The sequence below is a fragment of the Tyto alba genome, unplaced genomic scaffold (genome assembly GCF_018691265.1).
Source record: "Tyto alba isolate M040663 unplaced genomic scaffold, T.alba_DEE_v4.0 Super-Scaffold_14, whole genome shotgun sequence".
NCBI classification, from domain to species: Eukaryota; Metazoa; Chordata; class Aves; order Strigiformes; family Tytonidae; genus Tyto; species Tyto alba.
The window spans coordinates 44,825,473-44,853,152 of NW_024881276.1; the positions used below are offsets into that span (position 1 = coordinate 44,825,473).

At 40.1% G+C, this 27,680-nt stretch overlaps 1 protein-coding gene across 1 annotated transcript in view; it reads right to left on the bottom strand.

Annotated features, from left to right (window-relative positions):
• Positions 1 to 20,405, bottom strand: part of CRYBG3 (crystallin beta-gamma domain containing 3) — a 92,084-nt gene extending 71,679 nt beyond the window's left edge. Inside the window, exons 1-2 of the mRNA XM_042789025.1 lie at positions 20,168 to 20,405; positions 5,121 to 5,199 (exon numbers count right to left, since the gene is read on the bottom strand). Coding sequence (XP_042644959.1) covers positions 5,121 to 5,199; positions 20,168 to 20,292 — 204 coding nt within the window. The 5' untranslated portion in view covers positions 20,293 to 20,405. The remainder of the gene's footprint in view (positions 1 to 5,120; positions 5,200 to 20,167) is intronic.
• Positions 20,406 to 27,680: the final 7,275 nt, after the last annotated feature.

A 27,680-nucleotide genomic window follows, 5' to 3' on the forward strand; every position in this document is an offset into this window, starting at 1 on the left:
TCAGGTTCCACAAGAGAAATCTAGATCATGCAAACTCCAAACATGTTTAGGTTTTGTCTTTCATTCATTGTTGTGGGAAGCAACAGGAGCAGTTTTTAAAACTAACTCTCAGGTTTTTCAAAAATTCATGGTGAGCAGTAATAGTCCACTGCCCTTGAGTTCCTAAAGACAAGAAATCCCCTTCTCTGATTTCTTATTGCTAGGTCTAAGACACAGGCATTCTGCAGGCATTCACACACAGGCTAAGCAGACATTACTTAGATAACATACATATAAAATAAAATAAAACCATGACAATATGATATAGCCATGCTATATGGAAAAGTATGCAGTTAACTAAGACACTGGGCTTAATTTTGATTTCTAACTTTCTGTAGAACTTAATACTAATTTTGAAGTCAGAATCACAGACATTCAGTAAGAACAGCTACATATATTCAGCAAGTTCATGTGACTTTTTTAAAAACTTATGTGAATTCACACACTGGATGAAAAAAAGATGTGACAATTATAGAACAAATTAGGCTGAAAGGAACGTGGCTGAGGAGTTCACGTAGTCTAAGCTCCTGCTCAGAGAAGCTCCAGTTAGAGCAGGGCTTCACCCAGCTGTGTTTTGAGTATTTCCAAGGATGAAGATTCTGCAACTTATTTGGGCAACCTGTTTCAATATCTGACTACTCTTACAGCAAAGGGGCAAAAAGGAAAAAAAAGAAAAAATTCTTATAAATGACTGGAATTTCCCATGTTCCAACTTGCACCCGTTGCCTTTTGTTCTATTTGTTGCAACTCCAAAAAGAATCTGGCTCCATCTTATCACGTAATTGCAGTCCCTGCCATCAAATTTTAATACAGTGTCTACCGTTTAAATACAGCCATCTCTATAGTACCTTGAAATTAAATTCATGTGAGAAAGCTGGGCTACAGAATAATTTCTTCTCCATGTTCACCATACAGGAGTACTTGTCAGAGGGCAACCAGCAACAGTTTTAATTTGTAGCAAGGAAGCTTTAGACGGGATGTTAAGAAAAAGATTTTCTAATTATAAGGTTTAATAAATCAGTAGAACAGTTGTCTGGTGAAGTTGCAGAGATCTTAGAGATCTCCATCCCTGGAGGTCTTTGAGAACAAGTCAGACAAACTTCTATCAGGTATGACACAGATCTTGCCTTGGGGCAGAGGAGTGGACGAGATAATCTTTGCAGTACTTTCTGTCCCTGTGTTTTCTATGTAGGTCGAGACTGCCTCTGGTTAATCCCGGCGACTAGCACACAGGCTCGAGCCTATGGGCCAAATTATAACTTGTTTAATGCTACTGAAATACTGAAGCCTAAATTATACATTTGAGGTATCGTATTGATACCTACTTTTTCAAACTTTAGCATTTGTCTGACAGAGCTCACATACTAGTTCCTGTGCTGAGATGCTTAAGAATTCCTTCCTAACCAATTATGGGAGAATGTGCTAATTCCTCCATGTACCGCTACGGGAACGATACGTGGGGATGATTGACAGGCAAGGGAATTTGCCTACACTGTCAGGGCAAAGCCTTCAGCTGGATGGGAACCTCAGACAAGGCAAGCCTGGGGCCAAAGACATTCACTACCACTGAAACTAACCCAAGTACCTATCACCGCTGCTACTACTACAGCACGGTAGTACGGGTGGGAGTCAGGTTAGACTTGTGGCACAAGCACGTCCAACAAAACAAGTACTGTGTGATTTCTTCAAAACTGTACTAACACGACGTTCTCCAGCACGTGGCGCGCTACAGCAGCAGCGTTGGCTTATTTGGTAGCTGTTCCACATGATCCAACTAGCACCTATGTCCCAACTGTAAACCTCTATTTTAAGGGCATTACCAAAAGCAAAAGTGCAGGAAGCACTGATGCAATATTCCTTTTAAAAACAAAGTCCCTGTAGCACTAGAAGTGAGGTTAATGATACACTAACATGTGCTGGACACAATGTAATGCAGATACTTAGAACGCTAAACATGAAGTTCAAGAATTGTTTACATCCACACAACCATCTGTTCAACAATCCCACTGCTCAAATGGAGTGTTTACTCAGACAGAGCACTGCTTACAACTCTAATTCAAAGAAACAGAAGCAAAACAAAATCTGTAAATAAATAGTGGTGGTTGGTGGTGTACTTTCTGGCAATGAATTAATAGACACAGCAAATATATTTCAGTACTGTTTTCTGGAAAGTGATCAAATAATGATTGATAAAGTCACCTTGGCACAGAAAGATTAGGCTTCATATTTTCATGAAGTGAGTATTAAAGTATCTTTTTGTTCCTCTGTGAAATAAATATTTCATGGCAGGGAAAAAAAATACCAGGGGTAAAGTACAGAACTGGTAACTAAAGTGCTCAGAAGAGCCAGAGAGCTACAGTAGCTCAGCACATTTCCCAGCTCCATTCACCCCGTCAGCTATAATTTAGATGCCCGACCTTTGCTGCTAAATCAGAGACTTATAGTTCCCTCACTATTTTGCCCCTGGCCTCCTGCTGAGACAGCCAATCACAGCATATAAGTCTACATGTAAGTCTATCAGAAACATGATAGCTCATTAACTTGGTGACAGGCACGCACAATACGGTTTCAACTTTTAGCTATCATCCCCCTGAAATTACTAGGTAGAAGCACGGTTCAGGAACACAGACATGTATGAAAACCTGCCCAAACCCTATCCACATGGGTATATAGATTTAGACATTCCTCACAAAGTACACTTTCCATAACAACAAAACATTATTTTTTTTCAGCCTTTGATGACTCAATTAATAAAACTAGAATGTCTTTCAATACCATACAGTCTCCCTTTCAAACAATACAGTCTCATTTCTCTCCAACCATCCAACTGCATTCTAGTGATCTTTGCACAAGACAGCTTATTTTGGCCAATGTCACGCACCAGACAGCGTGGTGTTACCAAAATGCAAGTGTGTGTTGAGGGAGCAGTGGGGCGGGGAGGGGGGCGAAAGACTTTCTTCACAAAAAACAAGGTTGTGGGGGGACACACCAGTAGAAAAGTAAGTGCTCTCTCCATCTCTTCTCAATCAATTTTTACTACCTAGTTTTAATTTCAGTGCACACAAGATGTAAAATTATAGTGCTAAAAGCACTCATTACTATGCATATGAGCCTGTTTGAGTGTGCCAGAAGCTTTTTGATTGGTTTAAGAAAGAGAGGAGTAAGTGAGACAGGAAACTCTCAGTACTGTTGAATAGCCAACACGCTCCAGTAACCCGAAAACTGCACCTTTCTTATAAAGCCTATACAAACACTAGGTATTATTTCAAAGATAACACAATGTACACTGTAACATATTAGACTTACAAATGTAGGTCAAATACAATGCAATTAAATAAAAAGTTATGGCAGGACAAAGAAAACAGATCAGATATTTGGAACAAAACTTTACAGCATTAATATTGGCACCAACTTTTAATACAGTATTACAAAAACACAAGTTCCGAGTAGAAGACTTTATTGCAACAAATTTTGATTCAGCAGGAAAGATTCTGACCTTGGGCTTTTTTAAATTAAAAAATAAATGAGATTTAGTTTTTGGCAAGAAAGAAACACTCTTAGGTATCTTAAACCTGCTGTGTTCCCTTTGCTCCAAGTACACATCCCACTTGTTCCTTGAGACACCTAGCCCTCTTCATACTTCCTTTTAAGCATTTCCTGGTGTTGAAGTCCTGTGCATGTATGCTAAATGATTCCCCTTCCTCAGTCAAAACCTTCTTCAAAAAAAAAACGTTTTAGAATTTTTCACTGATCTAACATAGAAAAATAAGATTATTTTTTTTTTTATGCAGAAAATTTGCTTCTATTACAACAGAAACTCCTCTGGTTTATCAGAATCCTTTCTGCCTGCATTTCAAGACATAAAATCAATAGTCCATGATTTATGGTACCAGGAAGGCATTCAGTGGCACTTTCCAGGAGCTCAGAACTGACAGAGTTGGCTTGACACCACAGGGCTTCTGAACAAATGTCACTGCATTGTTTCCCACCTTGATGTAGATAAACTACATTCAACGTGGAATTGTTCTTAAGCTAATAACCCTGTTGGACTGAACCGGGTCTTTGTAGAGGCAACTGCAGTGTCTCTTCAGCTTTGGCAAATCCCAACCAAGCAGTCCCTAGATGCTGATGATGCAACTACACAGAGACTGTAGGCCATACAGGAAGAAGACCGCTTCCTCCTCCATATACTGTTAATGGTCAATAAATGCAACACGGGTTAGAAATCCCAGATTCAGTGTGTTTGTGTTAAGAAGTCCATTTCATCCCCAAAGAAATCTGGCAGACTAGTCAAGGCCCTTTTGGGGAAGTAGCTACATTACCTGCATTAAACTAAAATGACTAGGAAAAGGAACAAAAACCCAAGCAAAAGTGTTAGTGAATGAATCACTAAAATGGGTCTGTGCAGGGCATGATGTGACTGCAGCAAAGACAGCTGTTATCACCTGGCCAAGTCCTGTACATAATCGTTTATGATATTTGACTAAATCTAAACACAACTTCATAGGCAACTACCACTTTGTGTCAGGTGGCATAGGAGAAAGCCCTGATACAGAGAAGCACATCCTTTTTTGCAGTAAAATGCTTTCAGAACAAGACAAGCATGATTAACATGGATAGTGCTGGTGAAGAACAGCCAACATGAATATGAGTTTCAGCAGAAAGATCTTACAGCACTTTGGTTGGCAACCAGTGGACTTTTATGCAGGCAAACACTTGCCCGTTAGATATTCATACTTCATATTAAAATAGTGCTTTAGAGGAATGCCCAGAACAGTCATGTGATAAAAACGCTAGCTTCTTTCTGCACTGGCTGACTGCATGTAGAATTAGCATTAGACTCCCACTTGTTAATGTAAGTAAAGATGTGATTTTTTTTTAAAGGATGTGAAGCATGGAGAGTTTTTCTGTCTTCCACATGTCTATTAGTACCTTGACATAACAGACCCTAACCCAGAACATGGCAACCAGGTGCTACATTGCAAGTGCAGAATACATCCAACATCAGAACACAAGCAAGCAGTCACAAGCAGAGGTGGCAAGCATTAGCGCAATTCAACATTAGTAAATAAAAATCATACCTTCAAAAGTGCAGGCAAAGTTGTGCTTTCCTTTTGGTTGTTCTTCAAATTTATGGCTTCATTCCCTTTGTTTTCAGAACTGAAAAAAAAAAAAAAAAAAAAAAAAAGTATTTTGTAACAGCAAGGACTTGGATTATTTAAATCTACCGAGAGCAAACATAGTATCATTCAATTTGAACACAAGAGAGCATTAACTTAAGAGGACAGAAGAACATATTTTCCAAACCATAGTCCATATTCTGCACATATTGCAACTGAAAAAGCCATGCCCCAAAAAGCTGAAGATGGGAGTAAAATGCTTGTTTAACCTCATACACAGATTTTCAAACGCAAGCATTCAGAAACAGCACACAGCGTTTCAGCAATTCCAGCTGAAAAAACCCCAAGCTTTCTGTGCATATGTATTATTTTCTGCTGGAAAAGTGATACTATAGTTGATCAATCATCTACTAAACCAGTAGTCACTGCTACAGCACTATCTGGCACACCTTGCAGCTAGAATGTAACCCCAATCCTTATACCAAGAACTGTGACTGAGTAGAACATACTCAGGGCAGATGGAATCATAACAAATCCCAGCTACCACGTTTAACAGGTCTTCACTGAACAGGCCTAATGGGGGTTTGCAGGCAAATTTAGAGGAAATTTTAGGAAGGGGGCAACAGGCATGACGTTATTACCAAGGCAACACCCACTGTTCCATTTTAAAACTCTGGAGTCCACACTCACATATGTCCTTATTGCCAATTTACCTTGGCCACAATTTTCTTCAGAGCTTATGTTTGGAATGAAGGGAACTGTTTCCCCCACCCTCTCCCACTCCAATTCTTAAAAGGATCCTTAAGCATAACCCAGCAGAGAACATTTTCATCAAAACCTTTATGCAACATGCATTTTAGAAGCAAAAACATATCAAGGAAAACATAAGAGGATGATAATGACAGATATCACTTCCTGCATTGCATATCATAAGCTGAAGAAAAATAACTTGGTAACAGTGTATCATGTGAACAATTCTCAGTATTGCAATGAAGTCATAATCACTTCAAAAACCCTTCTTTATCAATTTTAGAAATTTAGCTTTGCTATTGACAAACGCACAAATCCTTATTTCAGAATTTGTACGAAGAGATTAATTGAAATCTATTTAAATAAAAAGTAATTATTTGCATTTTGGTGAATTTCTGCCAGGATTCGGAGAAAGGATTTAGATGTACTGGTACTCCTACTGCTTCTGACTGTTAAACACAGGCAAGCATGTCTCAGACTTCTGAAAAGCAAGGTTTTCTTCCTATTGTGGATTAGGCATCTGAGTTAAATATACATTGATATACACACAAAATACAAAAGCCAGTCTGACCAAATGTTAATTTCCCTCTCAGCCGCTCAGAGACAACATTCCCTGAACAAAAATGAGAATAGAACTCTCCTGCAATTAAGTTTCTCAACATCTTTCAGAACTTTTCAGCTACATCAAAAGAAAAGCTCTGTCCACTTTTATAGATCCTCTTCAAGTTGAAAACCATGTACTTTCAGATCACCTCAGGTAATCTTTCATAATGCATTCATAAACACAAAGATGCTTTTTCAGGGAGAGCATCAGACAGAAAGTCTTGGCTGTTCTTTGCCTCCCTGTAAGACAGAGCAGACAAATTAATATTCTATCCTATTAATGTATTCAGCTGTTAATGTGCTTCATGAAGGTGTCACCATTACCTCTGGGCAATCTGGCACAATAATAAAAGTGCTTCTCAGTACGTAACCTATTTTCTCCTTCTTATTTTTTTTTAAAAAACCACCCTTCTCAGATCTGCATAGTCTTTCTTGATGCTGATACACTTGACGTGAACAGGAATTCCCTGTACTTAAAAGCAGAATAATAAGGTTGATCTCCACCACACGTTCTTCCTAGCTTCAGGATATCAGTCTTTATGGAACTGGTCTGCAGACCATAAGTGAGATCTTTGCTTTTCCAAAATATTGCCAACACAGATCACCAGCATTCTATTATTTTATCACTTTGTTTTGCTAACGCTCTTCCCTTCGCATCATGTTTTTCTTCCCAAAACTTTTTCACTTTCCTACTTCTTGTTTGTATGAGAAATATGTGCCCGTATTACTTTCTTCTAGCTAGCCAGGCTTGGACAGATCGCTGTGAAATTCCATAGTGTACATACCAAAACTGAAAGAATGCAATTCAGCAGATAAGCATCTTAAAATCCACAAGCGGAAAAAAAAAAAAAAAAAGTATCAAAACTTTACTTTCCAGCATAAAATAAAGCTAAACCTGGAAGCAATTCCTCACACTCTTTCATGGTTTATATTCTAGCATTTCTACATTCCTGAACCTTTTGCTTTAGGGTGTAGTTCCTCAACATGCTGACTTTGTCAGGAGAACTAGCTTTAGAAACTTCCACGCCTTCCTCCTCCACCTCAGCTATCTCTTCCCACCCTTAACTCAGCTGAGCAGGGATCTCTGCAGGACCATGGTCTTGGATAAAATCAAGGAGGGAGCAGAAGCTTCCATCAGGAAAAATTCATCCTGTGATCCAGTTTACAGTGGTGTGATCTGTACCGGCACAAACGAAGGGGCAACGAATGCCGCTCAGCAGGCAGGAACACGCAAGCACGCAGCACTGCCGCTCACTTTGCCACTGAAGCTCCTTGTGAACCTACTCTACCCTTAGACAGGGCCCAGTTTGAAAAGGATCTTTGACTGAAACCAAATGACTCACACTGAATGAATAAAGTTTACAGAACAAAAGCTCGCTTTGCTGGAAACAGGCCTCTTGGATTGTTTAGGATAAACTTGTTTTGTTTTTCCCAAAGACTCAAGATTACTTTCTACAGCCTAAACACCACAGACACAGCAGCTAGTGCCACACTCTGTACTTGGGACTGGAGAACAGGCTGGCTGCTGCTCATTAGGCTTAAATGATGAAGCTTATTACTTCCCACAACCAATCCCCTACAATTTTTACAGCTTTTCCCCTTCTCATCATTGCATCAATCACATAACAGACACTAATTACAAATTTTGGAACACTGCACAGTATTTTCCCCACAAACTCTCTGAAGAAGAAAATAAAGAAGTAAAGTTTATAAGCGACCCCTACAACCCTACATTCCTTGTTAAAGAAAAAACAAAACACGGTGAAGCTAATGTAATTATGCGACACATATTCTTATGCTGCAACATAAGGCCATGTTGTCCATATGAGTCTATATTCAGAGATACAGTGAATGCAATTATTAAACTATAGCATTCACAATTAAAATTAATTACTGGGAAATAAGGAAGACATTTAGCATTTATGCAAAAATTATCCATTCTTTATATTTTTTTTATATGCCCATGCTATCCTATAGTGGCTAGATGTTATATTTACAAGAACTATATTCTACAGGGGTTTCCATATCCTTTTCTACAGGACAATCTCTGCAACTAGATATCATTATAAACATTGACCTGGCAGCTACATGATGTCACATCATTGAATTCCTACTCCTTTGCTGAGAACTGAAAACAACTATATACCAGCTCACCGTGAACTAGGGATTCCACCCCATCCGGGCTACACCTGTATTATTAAAGTTTGGCTCCACAGAGTTTCATCCTTGCTTTAAGCTTTTCCAGAGTGGTCCATTTTTTGGAGCACTTTGTATGCCATCTCCAGTTCAGCACATCTAAAGTTAGTCTTGTGCTTAACCCCTTCCACGGCTTTGCTAGATCAGCCAGCCAGCCAGCTCTCGGACAGCACTTCAGCACTGGCTGAATTAGGAAGATGAATCTTACAGGTCTCCAACTCTATGCTTCACAAACTGCTGTTGTCACATTATATACCCAGTAATAGGACTCTACTAATCCAAGTTTTGAAACTACTTGTACTTGCTTTTAAAAAGTGAAAGAGCAAAGCATGATCCTAGGAAAACAGAAAACACCTCTGCCCTGTCAGCTTCCTTCCATGGACTTCTTAACTATACAGGCAGTCATTTACAAATTGTCACAACCATTTGTTTACATATTTAGGCAGATATTATTTTCACTCTATAGATGTTAAAAAAAAAAAATCATGGAAATATTAAGTAACACCCAGAGAAATGAAAGCACTGTCAAAATTAAGACTAGAAACTACACCTCTTGACTGCTTCTCAGATATGTAATCTACTGCCTTCCTGCTTCTATTTCTGCCAGACATTCCCTTTTCTCTTACACATTAGCGATTCCAACTTGGATGGGTTAATTTTCAGCGAAGGTAGAGGGATCTCTTCTCCTCGACTGTCTTGCCAGCATGCCTAACATGATTAGCTTCACTCCTATTCTTGAAATAATCAAGATTAAACTCAAGTTACAAGAGATCCCATCCTCTATCTTCTCCGCAAATCTTTCTCTGCGTGATTTTCTAACACTTTCTGTTCCTCTGCTGCTGAAAATCTGTTTTGACCTCTCTGTAATACTTGGACAGGTGGTGTCTGAATCAGAAGCAGATTTGTGGTCCAAGTTTTTAATCATTACACTTATGCAGGAGATGTTAGAGATTCTTGTCAGGGAGACAAATGTTGATATTCTGCAATGTTGCTCATACAAAAAGTAGACACACATATGCAGAAGTACTCTAACTCAGGTTAGTTAATATACGTGAGGGATTACAATAAAAAAAAAAATCACTTTAATGGAGAAAATTTAAGTACACAGTTTGTGAGATCTTTTCCAACTGCCTCTAAAAACACACCAAGACAATTACAATCAGATCTTCAAAAGGCCCTCATGGCATCTCTGTACGGTGTGAGAAGCCTGTTTCCTCCATCCTTGTGCTTCATAACAATCCCTCGGAACTTGCAAATTAAAAGCCCATCCCCTCCTTCCTTTACTAATCTACCCCACCCATGTTATGCACACAGCAGATCGTGAATGTGTTGTGTGAGATAAAAAAAATAAGCTACAGGCAGCATGCAAGTGCAATGAAGCACAAACATGCAAATTTTGATGAGACTGACCAGATGCAGATCTCACCAAACTCAAAGTAACCCCTGTGACATTTTAGGTTCCTTTTATAAGCAGAAGGCACAGGCTGCTGACTGCTGTTTGGGAAAGGGGAAATTAATGGTTAGTCTCTCAAGGAAACAGGGACAGCTGGCTAAAGCTCAGCTCGGACAGCACAGCGACAGCACTTCTGGATGTCAACCCTCTGTCCTTCCTCCACTGCTTAGAAGCAAAGTCTCTTCCAATACAGCAGCTCCAGCATTTACTTCTCATGCAGTCCAGATGGGCGAGTGGTCTGTCATTTTGCTATCTCTCTTTCTCTCTATTCAGGGACAGATGTCTCCCTGAACAGTCAAACACTCTTTGCTACTGCATTAGGCTAGCATTATTTGTTTTTCCCTGGTCTTCTCTTCAGATTAACTCAGAAACCATTTAGCCATTCCATGTGATGACTTTTAACGGTAAGAGAATAAGCAATGCCTAACGTGAAAGGTGCTCCAGGGTGCCAGAGGCAAAAAGCTTCTGTATACGGCTTTAGAGGCATAACGTTAATAAACTAAGCTCGACCTATACATACATCTATCTCTCCAGGTTTCATGACATCATTTGTGACATCTCCTTCCCAGTATTTTCTAAACAGTCTTCCTCAAGATGATGTGTTTTTGTGACTGTTGATACAATTCACTCTCTGCTGGAGTCCTCATTGAGGCTAATGTAATTTTTAGGTTTCCTTTCTTGCTAGTTTCTTTACCTCAGCATTCTGGGGTGTAATGCCAGTTCCTGACCCCTGCCTTTTATCTCTCTCTGAACAAAACCTATGCTCCTCTCTGGGAAGTAATACCTTTTTTGATGTAACAGTTTTGATGTCATGATTTCTGTCCAATTTTACTTATTACCAACACAGTGACACATTCAGTGGTGACCTTCCAGAAGAATATTTCAAGAGAGAAAGAGAGAGATTGCTAACAAAGATCTCTTCACCTAGTACTTTAAAATCCATCTGTCCAAGAGCCTCCCTGAAAAATGGGAATGAGCAGAAAACCATGAGTCTAATAATACTATCAAATATAGATGGGCAAGACCGAACTCTTTGTGAAGTTTCAGCACTTTATGGGGATTCTCAAACCACACCCACAGACCAGTAGTAGCTATGAAACTTTTATTTTACATCTGCAAAGAGCCACAGGTCAGCTAGTACTGGTTTATTCTGTTCCAGCTTCCAACTGGTAATTAAAAAGACGACTGCTAAAAACTCACACCTTTTGAGTAATATTTTTCAATATGAAGTAGTTGCCCTACTTGCCATACAGACCCTTATGATTATCTGGATTATAAAATTTCATCAAGGGAGACCTGTGGCAAGCCTTTAACACCTGACCAAAATATACTAGTTTTGATTAAAAAGCATCAAGCAATGGAAAACCCACCACATGTGTAAATAAGACTTTTCCATGTAAACTGATACTAAATTCATTATTTAAAATTAGGCTTGCTAGTCTGATTTGCTAAGCCTCATCTCTCAGCTACAGAATCAACCTACATCTACATGGGACAGATTACAAAGGCCTTGGGTTCAAATATTCTCTTTAAGTCACAGGTCTACAATGACACGAAGCACTTTACTCCCACTTCTCTTGCAGTTATATACCCTGAGGCAGAGTCGGACTGTAACCCTGTCATTTCAAAACCTTCTCTTAGATGAACTAAGTGCTATCGAGCTACTTAATTTTATTCTCCGAAGGAGGTTCTCCAGACATCAAATTGTTTGGGAGCTCTTCTCAGAGACCTTTTTAGTTTGTCAGCACCTTTTTCATAATAAATCATGGACACCGCAACTAGACTCAGTACTCTAGTAACCAAAGTTCATCCACAGAATACACATAATTTGTTATTTATATATCCAAGAATCACATTTTCTCTCTGAGCTGCCACTTTGCTTTGGCAGCTCATATTCAGCTGATTGTCAACCATGGCAACTTAATCTCTTTTTAAAATTGTCAACTACATAGTGATTCCCGTATTTTTCACTCTAGTCATCTGCAAACTTCACATGCTACAGTTTTGTCCTCTTTCAAACTACTTGTGAAGATATTAAATTGATTCAAAAATACATCCTTTTAATTTTCTTCAAATACATCACGTAGAAAATGATTTTTCACATCCAGTCATTTTATATCCCTCTGTACGTTGATTTTTAGCCCACTGCCATTATACTTGGGAGCATCAGCACCAAGCCAGATGCCTTAAAGAGTTTAAGAATACTATTTCAACAGTTTGTCAGCTGAAGCTCTAATCTCATAAACAAAACAGAGTTTGACAATTCCCATCCTCCAGTCATGTTAGGGTCAACATTGTGTTTATTAACTTCTCAGGTCACCTGGAAGATTTAGTAAATCAACTTTTCAATCCCTGCTCTTTAATCCAACGAAATACAATAGACTTGAAAGTGAAATACCAACACTTTACTCTAGATACGAATGTCACACTTGTGAAGTCATTTGTTTGCTGTGTAGCCAGGAGAACTATCAGAACCTGATCTACAAAGGTAAGTCAGACAATTTTTTACGAGTCAAACTTTTGGTATGTATACTGAATGACACAAGCAAGGGTACAGTAAACATTTGTTAAATGAATCAAAAGGAAAATATTACTGTAAAGCCCAGTGGCAACAAGATGAGTCTTAAATTTGTGAGGAAAACACTGAAGATTCCCCAAAACTGCATCAAATGGTAGTTAAAACACGTAAGTTTTTAACAGGAAATAAAGATGCTAGCATTTTAACAGAAAATAGTAACCAATAAAGAGCTCTTTCCTCTGTTCCTTTCCCTCGCCTGCCCCAAAACAGAATACTGGTCTTTCTGAAAAGCTTTAACATGAAAATTTTATCCAACTTCTCAGCAAGAGTCCCAAGGCTAACACTGTTCCTGGGAAACCAAATGGTAGTAGCAGTGACAAAGTCTTCCCATAGTCTCTGGCAAGGCTGTTGGGGCTCCTCCTAAAGAGAGAGGGAGTGTTTGCACAGAAATCTGTATGTGAAGTTTCTGGCTCCTACTTCTGTGCTTAAGCTTAGGCCACACACATAGGGGAGGAGCAGTAAATACAAGATAAATTGAAATTATAAAAACAAGTTAGAGAGTTTGAAATTACAGGACCAAAGGAAAGTAAAGCTGCAATTATATTTAAAACAAATAAGAAGGGAAGTGGATGAAAAGGAACAGAAAGCAGAGAAAGGTAAGGAAAGAGAAAATGGAGCCAGAAGGAGGAGGCAAGAACTTAGGCAAGAGAAGTGTTACAATCAGCTGATTAATTTAAGTGTTGGAATAGCACAAAATGTATTATATTCAATTAGACTATCCCACTTCAAAACTGGTTTGATTACAGACAGCATTAAGCAATTTAGATTGTTTTAACTGAAACGATTTTTCCACTCAGACCTGTTTATGGTGCTTATTTACATACTGCTTTTTGCTTGTGTAGCAAAGCTAGGTCAGCTTCATGTTCTGCATTAGCAGCACTGTGTCACATTGACTATGAGAGCTACATGGAGTGTGTAGTATAAAACAAAGAGATTTTTTTAATCCTCTTTCAAAATACAACTAAAAATATAATGGAAAATAAAGATGGTATAAAATCACAGATATGCCACATTTTACAATGAAAATTTACATGAAAAATGCAAGAACCAAACCATGTCTTTACACTGAACATGCACCTTTAAGTTAAAATCTGGAACTAAGTGAAATAAGTATGATGGCCCATGATCACCCTTGCCGAATAACTTAATCTGTTTTACATGTGAGGGAAATGAACAGCCATACAAATGCTAGAGAAAAGAAATATAAATGTTTCTGAGTAGAGTCTACTTTGATATTGGGCAGTAGGATTACACCAGATTACAACAAGGTTTTTCTTCTGGCATCTGTCAAGCATAGTAACCAACATTAATGTAGAAACTGCTCCATATTTACCAGTCTGATCAGTTTAAGTTTCCAACATTCTTATGAAATCAATATATTACTGGCCACTAGGACATGATTTGGTATAATATCAGAAAAAGATTTCTAAACTCTTTCAGTGTATTAGGGTTAAAATTATGGAATTAATATAGAATAGACGGTCCATTATACAACTGTTTTCAAATGGAACGTTTGCAGGGTTGGAGATCAACGATGGTACTTACAAATGGCATGAAAATAGGAGATATGAAAAAAAATATCCCAGGAAAGCTTTGAAGCAGCAGCAACTGCTGTCCTCTTGATAAACAGAGCATAACAGAATTTTTAGAAGATGTCATTAAGAAAAAGCACCCAGGAAAAAAAAAAGCAAGAGAGACTGCTGTCACCAGTAAAATGCTGCGAGCTCTCCAAGTCAGACTGGAGCAGAAAACTCTTGGTGGAGGCACACAAGGCTTCAAGCTCAACATAAGAAACTACTTCTCCAGTTCTCCCATTTTTTACTCACAAATTATACACTGGCAGGTATCCTACAGACACTTTCCAGTTCCCTCTTCTGTGTTGAAAGCATGCATTTTCCATTCAACCAAAATAAATCTGATGGCTGAATTTGTAGCAGTTACTTGATGATTTAAACAAAGAAGTTTGTTGTCACTGCAGTGTTTTCTGCCTTTGCTCTTCATCTGCTCACAATTAATAATTCCTCCTGCATTCTTCCTTACACAACACTGCCCACAGGTGAAGTGCAGATCCACACAGTGTTCATACACTTAGGCCCCAAATCCTCCAAACGGCTTAAGCAGATAGACTGCCTTCAGCAAAATATTTTAGCAATGTAATTAACACTGGAACATTGAGAAAAATCAAGATTCTATTTCAAAATAAGGCAAGTCATGAAATCACACTAACACAACACAGTTAGAGACTATATTTCATGTCATACAATTGACACAAGAAAGTGAAATTACTATGGAAACCCATGTTTCTTATTGTAAGTCTTCAGAAGTGATACTGTAAAGTCTGATAGAATCTATAAAAATTATGTATGAAATGAAAATTAAAGTATCAGAAAAACTGATGTATTAATATACTCTGGAAAGCCTAAGGAACATAGTGCTGTGCTACTGTCTGTAGGTATAATAGTATATACTAACTGAATTGTACGAAATCCAAAAACTCCTCAGAAAATAAAAGCAATAGTTGGGTTTCCATATTTTAAGAAGCTCCAATAATCAGAAACACAATCCCCACAGAAACATGGGTTTGATTCTTGCTTTTTTCCCCCACCTGTGAGACTTCTGTTTACCAGAGGAGAAGACTGAGGGGTTTTCATCTTTGCAAAACTTGTCCTTAAAACCATACACTTGCAGCTGTTTTGGAAATATTTTGTATTAACTCTAGCACTTGTGCCAATAATTGGAAAGGGGACAATGCTGTTAACATTTGAAATGGTGGAAAAAAATATATCGCTTTGTTTCTTCCAAGGAGTCCTACTATTATAATTAATACTCTAGTAACATTTCCTTTAGGAAATGTCTCACACATACATGGCCAGCTGCTGGGCTTGCTCCTTCTGGTCTCAGCCCCATGAGACTTCTAGGCATGCACCTAATTCTAATCAAACAAGTAGTCCCACTCTAGTGCATAGAACTATCTACCTATTTAATTATAGGCAACTACTTTGGTACCCTGCTGAATCAAGGCCTTTGCGACTATTTTGAATTAATCTGCAATAAAAGTCATAATAGAAAAAAAATCTAGGAACCAAAAAGAAAGAAAGAAACAAACAAAAATTAGCAGAAAATTTTCATAATGCATCTTGTTTAGGTAAGTCTAATTTGAATTCTTCTACACGGTTGAAGTATTCCCCTTGCTGGTTCCACAAACCATCATCCCTGATGTATACTCACAAACAAGTTTAAATTAACAATGACAAAAAAATCCTGCTCTGCCTTTTGAAAGAAAAAGTTTCTCTATTAGAAAGCAGAGGCTGATTTTTCCAGCACACAATGGATTTCTTCAAAGATGCTAAAGGTACCTGAATCAAAACCAGCCAGAATGTAGTAGCTTCAGAAAAAATAAGTCCAAAATGTATTACTCCCCTTTCAATCAATTCCTAGCAGTCCTCAAAAGCACAGTTTTTACAGCGACAAAAATACATGTTCTTTGTAAACAGGAACAATGACTGGCAGTCCCAGAGGAAGAAAGAGACTCTCTAATCTCTCCTCAGGCAGAATAAACAAAGTTCTTCCATCTCTGAAAGCAGTTAGTTAGAAACTAACTAGAAAAAAAAAAAAAAGCCCTATAAAAGCAAATAAAAGGTTGCTCTTCCCTGTTTCATGTCTCTGGTACACCTCAGCGAACGCAGAAGTAGTATCTGGACATACCTGACAAAGGCCCGCTTGTACTGGTAGTTATTTGACCAACCAATAAACAACACTTGGAGGGAAAAAGATAAACCTGGAATGAGCTTGCTAAACAATACACAGAATAACTAGTAAAATGCATCCACAGTTTAAAGGGCATTTTCGTGGTAGCTCTGGGTTAAAGTGATCAGTAAAAAGCGTCACACCTCCTTGGCAGCTTCTAACATGACCCGAAAGGTCATATTTATTTGCAACACAACTGCTCAGCCACAGAAGCTGCATATTTCTGAAAGAATCCAGAGTGGATTGACTTACACTGGGAAAGCTGTATCTTCATCCAGATGGACTAAAGAAACACATATTTAAAAGAAAAAAAAAATTAGACTCCCATTAGATTAGTTAAAATTCAAGTGGATTTTTTTCACCCTGGGGATTTAGACTGCTCCAGGATAAACACTATGGTAACAAATAATCAATTCCGTATTATTGAAAATAGCAAATAGCTGAGTAGAGCATAATGACTGCATTTGATGGAAGTTAATGATAAAGAAGTGGGATGAAAAGCACTGAAGCTCTTGTTCAAAGCAGTCCCAGCTCTGAAGAACACCCTTATTCAGGCAAGGACTTGGGATAAGATACCTCATGTTTTTCTACATTTTATGTAAAAGCCAAGTAAGCCCTTAATGCATGTGCTGTACTTTTTGCTGCCACGAAACCTGCAACTAATCTGCACAGGTTATTTTTTCCATGAGCAAACAAGCCTCCATCAATTCTCATGTTCATCAGAGCTACAAATTGCTGTAAGGGCAAGTTATTAACATAAGCTCTTCATCAAATGAGGCTCTCAGAAGAGTTTAAGACACTGATTACCAAACAAAATTTATCCCTCCTCTTCCTCCTGTTTTAAACCAGGGCCACAGTGGATTTGGGCTTTTTTTTTTGTTTTGGTTGGGTTTTTTTTTTTTTTTTTGGTTTTGGGTGTTGTGTTTTTTTGTTTGTTTGTGTTTTTTTTGTTTTTGTTTTTTAAAGCTAAGTCTGAACACAGTGCCTGGAACAAGAGCGGGCAAGAGCTCCAGACCCTGCAGAGCTGAGGGGCAGCTATGGGGCCAGGGGAAGGAAAGCTGAGAGATTCCATCCAGCCACTGTTGCCTAATTTGCGGGAGCAGATGGAGAATGACTTTTGGACATACGCATGCCCATTTCTGCACATTTTTAAAATTTAGGAAACAGTCATGTTCTGCACAGGCATTAAACATGATGCACATCTCCAGAGGTCAATGCAGGTACACTGCAAGTGTGTTTGGCTTGGTATGATATACTGCCCCCTCTCTTCAGGTGTTCTCCTTTTTTGAAACCAAACAGTAGGTAAAATATCTCCATACTAAAGTTTCAAATTTGATGTGGTTCCAATGTATATCGTACCATTAACGTGAACAGGAAATTAACCATCCTGGTGTATACATTTCTCACAACTTCACAAAAGACATATTCCCCAACTTGCCTCGTGCACTCCACACCTTAACAATAAATACACAAAGCTGCCTTGGTTCCCCCTCCCCACATGCACCCTTTGTTCGGTGATCCATTTTTCTATGCCATTAAGCTCACTAAATAAACATGACGAGCAAACCTGCGGCACTCATCCCAACCCAGCGCTGTTTAATGTATGCAATTACACTAATCTGTGAAGAAGGCTGCCAGTGGAAACCAAATACGAGAACGTCAGCATTCCTGACGAACGTGCCACGCTGCATCCCAGTGCAACAAAAAAAAAAAGCTCCTTAACATACCGAATTGGACTCCTCAGAGCAGGAGGGGTTTTGCTTGCTCTCACTCCAGAGGAATCAGGGCTACCACCCTCCAGCTCACTGCGCAAGGCCAGTTCAAGGCCTGTTCAAGGACAAGGCCAAGAGGCCCGAGCCTTGTTTCATACCCACACAGATTATCCCGGCATCCTAATAAAAGCTAAGCGCCTGGCTGCAGGAAATGAAACTGTGATTTAGATAAACAGGCTCCAGCCCCAAGTTAAGTGGAACAGGTCTACAATGAGTGGTACCTACAGATAGGCTGGTTAGCGCACAAACCACTGAACTGGCATCACCCTCCTCCTCTCCAAGGCAACCGCTATGCTTTTTTGTTTATTCCAAACCGCAGCTGTAGGGACCTGGCAAGGAGTTGTCCGATGAAACCTCTCCTCTATCCTCCTCAGGTCCTCAACCAGATCCAAGCCTTTTCCTTCTCCCCTGTCTTAACCATGCCTGCCAGATGTAATAGCCATGCTACTCCTGCAATTGTAAAGATGCCCTTGATTAAGCAGCCTTGCTCCTGGGGTTTTTTTTGGTTTCTTCTTTTTTTTTTTTTACCCCCCAGGAAATATAAAGTAACATTTCATGTACGTGAAAGGCTGGTGGATCCTTGTTAATGTACTGGTGAATCAAATTCTTACAGTAAAACGAAACCCCCAAAGTTAAAAATCTTCAGGATGCATTTATGAGACCATTTAAGATGGTCAGTGTAAGATAGCAATACGCTCTGCTATTTTTCATGATTGCTGAGAACATGCAGAGCAAGATCCTAAAGTTTTTCAGATAGTCACTGATTAAACTGTACTTACTTGTCTGCTGGTTTAAACACAAACCTACGCAGTATCAAGAATGACTCAAAGATTAAAATCAACACCTTAAAAGCAAAAAATAAATACTACACCTGAGGAAATAAGGTCTAGCCAGCTGGCACCTTTGCACCCCAAAAAAATATCCTAATTAACTAGGGCCAATAATAGGGCTGCATGAGAAACAGAAGGAAAAACTTATCTGCGCTTCTTTCCTATGCACACACAGAAATCAGCCACCAGAAAAAAAAAAAAAAGACAAAAAAAGAAGAGGAAGAAACACACAAGAAGTTTCCGAACCTTTTCATCTTGTGAAGTCTCCCTGCACTAAAAAAAAAATAATTATTAATAACCAGATTTCCATAAACCACAAATTTTGCATTTAGACCTAAACACATCAGTAATATTTATATTGCATTAACATCTGATTTACACCAGTCAAAAAGAAAACTCTTTAGCGTGAACACTGAAAAGAAAGAAACAAAACAAAACAAACAAACAAAAAAAAAAACCCCACAACAAAACACACAGAAAGACCTCAAACCCCTCGGAGCCCTCTGCCCTGCTTTCAGTTTCCAAGGAAGGGGCTGCAACCTGCGGGACGAGGGGGCGAGGCAGCCCCCCCCCCCGCCCCGCCCCGCCCCGCCGGGCACAGCGGCGGCCCCGGCGCCGGCTCTTCCCCGCGGACCCCGGTTGTCCCCGCGGGGCTCCGGCCTCACGCCGGGGACCTGCCTCGCACCGTCCCGCACCTCGCGTTAAATTAAAACCACGGCGGCCGGAACCAGGAGCTCGGACGACGCCAGCAGCCGGGCTGACAACGGGGCCCCCGGCTCCCAGCTCCGTCTGAGAAGCTCCCGCCGCGGGGGCCGCTCCCAGGCCCGCGGCCGGCCGAGGCGCCGCGCGGCCCCTCACCGCCGGGGCCGCAGCCCCCGGGACGTCCGGGCAGCCCCCCCTCCCGCCCCCCGCAGCGAACACACCCGTTCCTTCTCCCTCCCTCACCCGCTGGTGTCGCAACATCTGCCGGGGCGGCCGGCGCGGCCCCGCGTCCCCCGCCCCGGCGGCTCAGAGCGGCGGTCCCCGGCCGGGGCCGGGGGCGGGCAGCGGGCGCCGGTCCCCTCGCCCCCCCCACGTACCTGTTCGCGCCCGCCGGCCGCCCCGGCGCCGCCGCTCCCTCGCCGGGTGGGCTCCTGACGAAGAAGCGGGAGAAGGTGCTGTGCCAGGAAGAGCCGGCCCGCCGCCGGCTGCCCCCGCCGGACATCGCCGCCGCCGGGACGGGACGCTGAGGGGACGGGACGGGAGGCGCCGCCAGCAGCCGCCCGGCACCGAGTCCCCGCCGCGGCGGGAGGCAGCGGCGGCAAACACCTCCTTCCTCCCCCGCCGGGGGGGGGGGGGGTGGAGCCGCCGCTCCGCCCGCCCCTTCTCGCCGGCCGGGCGGCCGCGGCCCGGGGCCGAGGCTGGCGGAGGGCGGGAGGCCGGTTCCGGCGCGGCGGGAGGGGACGGCTGGGGCAGGGGGAAGGTGTTCGACCGCTCTCCTTGCCGGCGGCTGGGCTCCGCCGCCTGCAGACGGGCGAGGGCAGCCCCGGCCCAGGCCGCCGGGGAGGGGCGTTGGGGGGGGGGCTGTGCGGTGGTGGGTTTAAGTTGGTGGGGCGTGATGAAGAGCGAACAAAGAGGAAAAAAAAAGATCTGAAGTGAACCTTAACGCTGTAAGAAAAAGGACTGACGGCCTTGAGAGTGCATGCTCCTGCCTGACGGCAAACACCAGCGCTAAGCCTGCTGTTCCGTAACTTGTGCCAACTTGGAGATGCTACGCGTGGTGTTTGTCACTGCGAAGCCAGTACCTGGCTACACACCGTCCTGGGGCAGGCACTGTCCGGCTGCCACAAAACATGTATGCCATATATGCAGTGAGCATGAATTGCTGGTAAAATAGACTCGCCTTGATGTTAGGATTTTAAATTCAGAACCACAATTTCCTCTTTCTCATACTGATGAGCATCTCTGCTGTTCTTTGTGACTACCTACACTTCACACCTTCTCATCAGCCCCTTTTTGCATCGTGCTATCTCACGGAATCACAGAGTGGCTGTGGTGGTCAGGGACCCCCGGGAAGTCACCTGGCCCAAGCCCCCTGTTCGAGCAGGGCCACCCAGAGCAGGTTGCCCAGGACCGTGTCCAGACAGCTTTTGGATTATCTCCAAGGATGGAGACTCCACAGTCCCTCTGGACAACGTGTGCCAGTGCTCACCTCTTTTCTATAAGACTTTTTTCCATTCGATCACCTCAATCCCTTCTATACCCAAGGCCTCTCTGCCTATATTCTTTACTGCTGTGCCATAGTATCGGCCTGCTGTGGCTGCAACTTGGGGTGGATACGGAACTGGTACCCTAGGCCCATCTGCAGAGCAGCAGCAATAAAACAGCCTGGAAATAAACTACTGGCTACTTTTCTGTCTACTTTCCACTGCCTCAGCTATGAGCAAAATCTTTAAGAAATGCACAGACAGCTCCCCTTTGTATCGTCCGGGTCTCATACAGCTTTGATGTAGATTTTAAAAACACAGACACCGGTGGATATTGGACGTGTACTTAAATCTTTACTGGACAGTCTGAGTTGGGACTAGCTGGTTGTTTTATAGGTTGCACAATGTAGCTTTATCATGGTATAATTACCAGTCACAAACCTTATTCAGGTGACCAGCACTTACTACACAAGGTCATGCCTAATTTCCAGTGTCCACACAAGAAGCAGACCATTCTCTCAGCGGTGCAGATGTCCCAAACACAGCACAAGACCACAAAATGTTTAATTCCACAACAGTGCAGGGAAAAAAAAAAAAAAACAACAACAAAAAAAACCTAAACAAAACACAAAACAAAACACAAAACAACACATTTTGAGAGTACCTACACAGTTGCCCATTCTCAGGGAAATGGCAAATCAGGGTTAAATTTAACAGGGAAAATTTAACAGCAGCGCCTATGAAACATTATAGAGAAGACACTCCCTCTGACATTCAAAACAACAGTAATTAAGGCTCCAAAACCAAATTAGAAGAGTGGCAATTTATTGGGACTGCACAAACAAGCTGCAGAGAGGCTTAGGCTCTCAGTGACTGTTTATTACTTTTAATGCTTCTTTGCCACATACATCTCACAGCTTCCCTACCTATTGCTTAAGTAAGGTCTAATCCCTAAACTGTAGCAAACATGAATATAATAATTAGCATTTATAAAGCATCCGGTATCTTCAAAGGATTTAAGCATTAATTAATCCTCATAACCACCTCAGGATGTAGTTAGTATAATACGGTGAGTGGTTTGCACACAGAGACAGAGGCAGTCAAAACACATAGCTGCATCCAAAATATGTCCACACTCTACCAGCGAGGCGCCTGGAGGGGCACCCCAGTGCAGCATGAAGCATTATCAGGGCTGTGCTTGTCCAAGAACAAAGAGCCAAACTAATCAGAAATGCTAATCCCAAACAGTAACATTTTGTGCTCAAATCTGTTTCTCCTTTCTTCAGAGCAACTAATATAGAAACGTATCACATGACAGTTCTGCTGGAGGCACATAAGCAGTGTCTGATCAAAGTAGTGAAACTATATCAAAGATGAACATGGCCCAGGTTAGATAATTCCTTTCTTTTTCCTTACCCTGGAGTAACTGAGTGCCACATGACTTAAGAGTAAATAATTCTGACACATCCAAAATAATAAAATGTGAACCACCAGCAGAGTTGCCAACAGACACCCAGTTTCAGCAATCCACACCTTCCACAAAGGGAGAAAAGTTAGGCTTTTACCCAAAGATGCAGTATCTACCATGTGGCAGGTGGCCTCGCATATTAACACAGCTGTCGTTATTAACAGCAGCACCAACACATGCAAGCCAAAACAGATGGGGAAAAACAGGTTCCTTTCCGCCTCAGATTACTCACATGTGGCCCATACAAGGTAATACAGCATCATCAAATGCAGTGAGAAACCATTAAAACAGTTGCAGAGGGATACAATGGCACAAAAGAGGAAAATGTCAACCTGAGGTTCTCAATGCAGTTTTTTTCCTTCATAGTTCACCCTTTCCAGAGTTTCACTTGAATCAGTATCTTGAATGAGAGAGGAGGGTGCTGTGCCTATTCCATATCCACTCATTTGTTACTGCAATTCAGACTATAATAGTTGTGCACAAGGTAAACCTCCCCCTTCTCCTTGATGCTTTAGAGTGAGCAGATGGTGAAATTTTAATCGTGCTTTCTGAATTTCCTCATTTTTATGGGTCTTTAAAATCTTGAGTCAAATCTTTTGTCAAATCAAAAAGGAAAGCAAGTTTATGGAGAGCCCTCCTCTCATACCCAGTTTTAGAACTTCTCTGATACATTAAAGTCACAATTAGGGGAGAAATGTAGTCTTAAAACCACCAAACTAAATATGTGCAAGCACTATTTAGCACAACGATTACATGAAAAAAAGAACTCTCAAACTGTTTGCATTGTTGGACCGCTACAGTAAGAAATGGTCTTATTTTTTGATGCACAACCCTGCTAAACAAAAGCATAGTTCAGTTTTCTGTTTCATACATGTCTAATGTATTTATCTATAAAAATATTTTATATGTCTTGGCTACTCTTTCTTGTTAATAGGCAATCCCATTTTCCAGGCTCTTACAGAACATGTCTACAGGTAAATGTGGCACAAATAGCAATGGTATTTTAATAATGGATGGCCCCTTACCTATCTTTTCCTTTTCCAGCATATAATATATTATGGCAAGGTTTCTAATAGGTGGCATGAGACTATGAATTACTAAGTGCACATAATGGAGTCATCACATGTAATATTTCCCAGCCATTTTTCATAATGTTAGTTGTCCAGATACTGAAACAAATACTGATTGACTTTAAAATCTCTAATCTGTGCTTATTCTAAAATGAAATCAAACAACAGAATTGAAGATTTGGGTCTTGGATATGTTATTACACAGATGAAAGATGTTAGCAGGGATTTGTAGGATGTATTTTCTATTTAGCTATGACCTTCTGCTTGTAAAGCATGCACTGCGCTGCTTCCAGCAATCCCCATCCTTTAACTGTGAACACACAGTTCCTCCAACTGATTTACTGAATATGGTTTTAAAGACAGCCACATGGTCAGCTGCTATTGTTCAAATGCCTTCGTGTCTGGAGAAGACAGCTGGAAATGACTCATAGTGTTGACTGCGGTTATTGAGAGCCATAACTGTGTTCTTTATTATTTTGGATAGGATTTATACACTATGCCACCTATGGCCAAAGTTCAGGACGGTAATTAAAATCTTTAAATCAACTTTTTGGAAGGCGTTTTCTATTTGTTTTCCACACTATAATTTGTGACATTTACATTTACCCAGTAGCAGAAGTGTTAAAATGCAAAACTAATTGTAAAGATTGAAATAAAAAAATGACCAACGCACTTACAGAACCTCTTTTAAAATAGCCTTGCACTGCACCTCAGCACGGAGCAAAAAGCATTCAGAAGCCTCATACTGTGGTGGTGTGTGTGCACCTAACTACTCTAGATGAGGACCAAAGTCCTTTTCTGTTAAAAATTCCAACAGAATTGATAACTTTCAGCTAATTAGAACAGCTTGTCTGGAAGGGTTTCAAGACATTTTTGGTAGCACCTCATATCAATTACACTTGTGTGAATACAAAGATGAAACTCACTTGTGCTCTTACCAATGCTAATCATTGCAAAACACTCAACCCTAACTGGAGCTCAGGAAAATCTGCATTTCATGGAATGAGATCTCTGCAAAACCATCCTATTCTGGGTTACGCTTCCTTGCTAAACCAATCTGCCTATTTACCACCACCCTTACTAGAAAAATTATAGTTAAAGTGCTTCAGTAAACTAATTTCATCCAACTTCTAACATATATTGTATGAACAGAAAAAGCAGCACAAATAATTTTGTGTCCAGAAGACTGCATGAGCCTTCAAGAAGAGGTGTCTTACATGCAAATAAAGGAAATCCATGAAATACACAACCAGCAACTTGTACATTGTAATTCATTTAACACCTTTCCATCTAGAATATCTTTTGACTATCACATTTGTAGTTAATTAATATACTCCTTTATGTACAAATCTACACACTTTCAAATATTGAATGAAATTACTAATATTCTAAAGGCTTACCCTATTTCCATATACATATGTAAAAGTACATTTTTCAATTTGCAGATTACTAAGCAGTTTTGAATTGTGGTGCAAGCTTATGTCGAACAAACAAGCCTCTGGATAGCTGACTTGCCTTTTTTAGTTACCTTTCAAGGTTTTCTTAAAACTAGTCCCTGGACCTCAAGGCTTCAACATGCTGTCAGAGATGCACCACTTCCACTCCTTCGTCTAGCCTGCTTGATTTCACAACACAGAATACTTTTTAACCCAATGATCTCAGCCCTTTATAAAACATTATTCAAAGTGTCTGAAAATTAGAATATATATATACATATATATAAAGTAAGCTCTTAGCACATTCATAGTGAGCACATGTATTAGTATATTCCAAAAGGAAGAATCATCTTTAGTGTCCGCAGAAATACACTGCAAAATATTCCGTATGTGTAAATGACTGTAAGTACACCAGTCTCTAACAAGCAGAATTCTTACAGATTTGAGCCAAACAGGATCATAAAAGCTTTTGGCTGCAAATGTTGCAGAATCCCATCTGTTTTCATGGAACAACTTATTTTATTCTCTCCATTTAAGCTTCCATAAAGAAATTAAAAAAAAAAAAAAAAAAAAAGCAAACAAAGAAGAGACCTTTTCTTATGTATACAAATTATATCTGTAAATTATTCCAAACAGGCAGAAAATACTTCAATCTTATTACAGAACAAACAGAAAAACAGAGTCTAATTCTTGGCATACAAGTTAAACAGTAAACTGTATGTATAGCATACAGAAAAAAGGTAAGAGAGAAATATTAAAGCCCAAGTTTGTAAGAATGTAAGTGACCGTTAATCAGAATATGCCCAGTTAGCTGGATAAATAACAGCATAATTGATACCTCCTCCTCCCCCCCTTTTTTTAAGCCTAACACAACAGAACTTTTAGCAGGGGAAAGAAGATTTCTCTTAATATCCAAGAACAAAAATTCTGAATAATCCATATGTTTCCTCACTCAAGCATTCATTGTTATTGAAGTCAGAGAATAAAAGCTTTTCCAGTGAAGGAAAATGCATGGCTAAGGGGGATATAAGCCTGAAACTCGGTCTTTTTATCTGATGATGTTCTGTAGAAATATTTTCTGTATGTAATGTTCAGCTTTAGTCCATTAAAATATGAGTAATGAGGCTAAAGGAGTTTCCCTACAATGGAAAATGGCATTTTATAGGATGCACTTACTGTAGCTCACAAATATTAGATGTATAGTAGTTTTTCCAAATTTTGTTCAGAGTTTGCTGAACTGCTACTGAGAAGAAAGGTTCACATTATCTCTTCATTAAATCAATTTCCTGAATAAAGCTGTAAACTTTTCTTTGTATTAGGAACTGACTAAGTGCTTCTATTTAGTATGACGCCAACATCAGACCAACGGTCATTCACTTAACAACTTAGGCATTGCTGCAGTCTTGAAGAGAGCACATAGGTATTCCATAACCTGCACAAATCAAGGACTTGGTTATTAAAATGCATTACCTGACTTGATGACAGAACATACACCTCAAGGAAAAGTTTTGGTTTCATTTTGTTTTGTTTTGTTTTAAGCCTTTTTTGAACTACTACACGACATATCAGAGTAAACAGAGAACTAAGTAATATTTTAACAGTTATGAAATTGGTGAAAAGGAAATTAGGTACTCAAAAATATTCCTACAGCCTAAACTAGTTGATTTTAGACATATGTCTCAGTTTTCAGAAACTGTAATGCTACAACATGAAACGTTTGTACATATGCTAATATTGGTAAGTCAGCACTGAAGTAGCTTTCTACTATTTTTTTTCCAAGATAGAATTTATTTTTCTTATTCAATAATGGTACCAATTACAGAAATAGTAAAGCTCAAACCTTAATTGTAATACACACCAATATTTCTAACCACTAGATTGGATTAGTTTTTAGATCAATTCAGACTGCTTTGAAACTGCTGCCAATATTTTTTTGTAGCATTAACTTGCTTTTAATTTAAACCTCAGCAGAGGACTTAAAATCCAGACAATTATCCATGGGTTCCATGGCTCCTCAAAACAGAGTAACACTATCCCTTTGAAAACTACCTTAAGAATGTAAAAGATCCCCTAATAAAAGGGAGAGGGGGGTGGGGGGGAAGGAGATTACAAGAGAAAAGCATCACCTTTCCATCCAGAAACATTCCACCCTTGAGAAGAAACTGTTCATCCATCCTTAGTCCTCTAAAGCAAGAATGTAACTACTCACCAACGAAATCACCTGTCACAGACAAAGATGTTAAATTGGGACCAAGTTGTTTCCATGTAATCCATTGATATTATAATAAATGATGAAAAAATTATTGGAATATTGTTATAATTGAAAACAACATACACTTCCTGGTTCATTGAATCCATTTGTCACTTGTTACATCAATTTTTAGATACTTTTTCCTATTGAAGTTTATGCTAATAAATGTTGGTGGATAAGA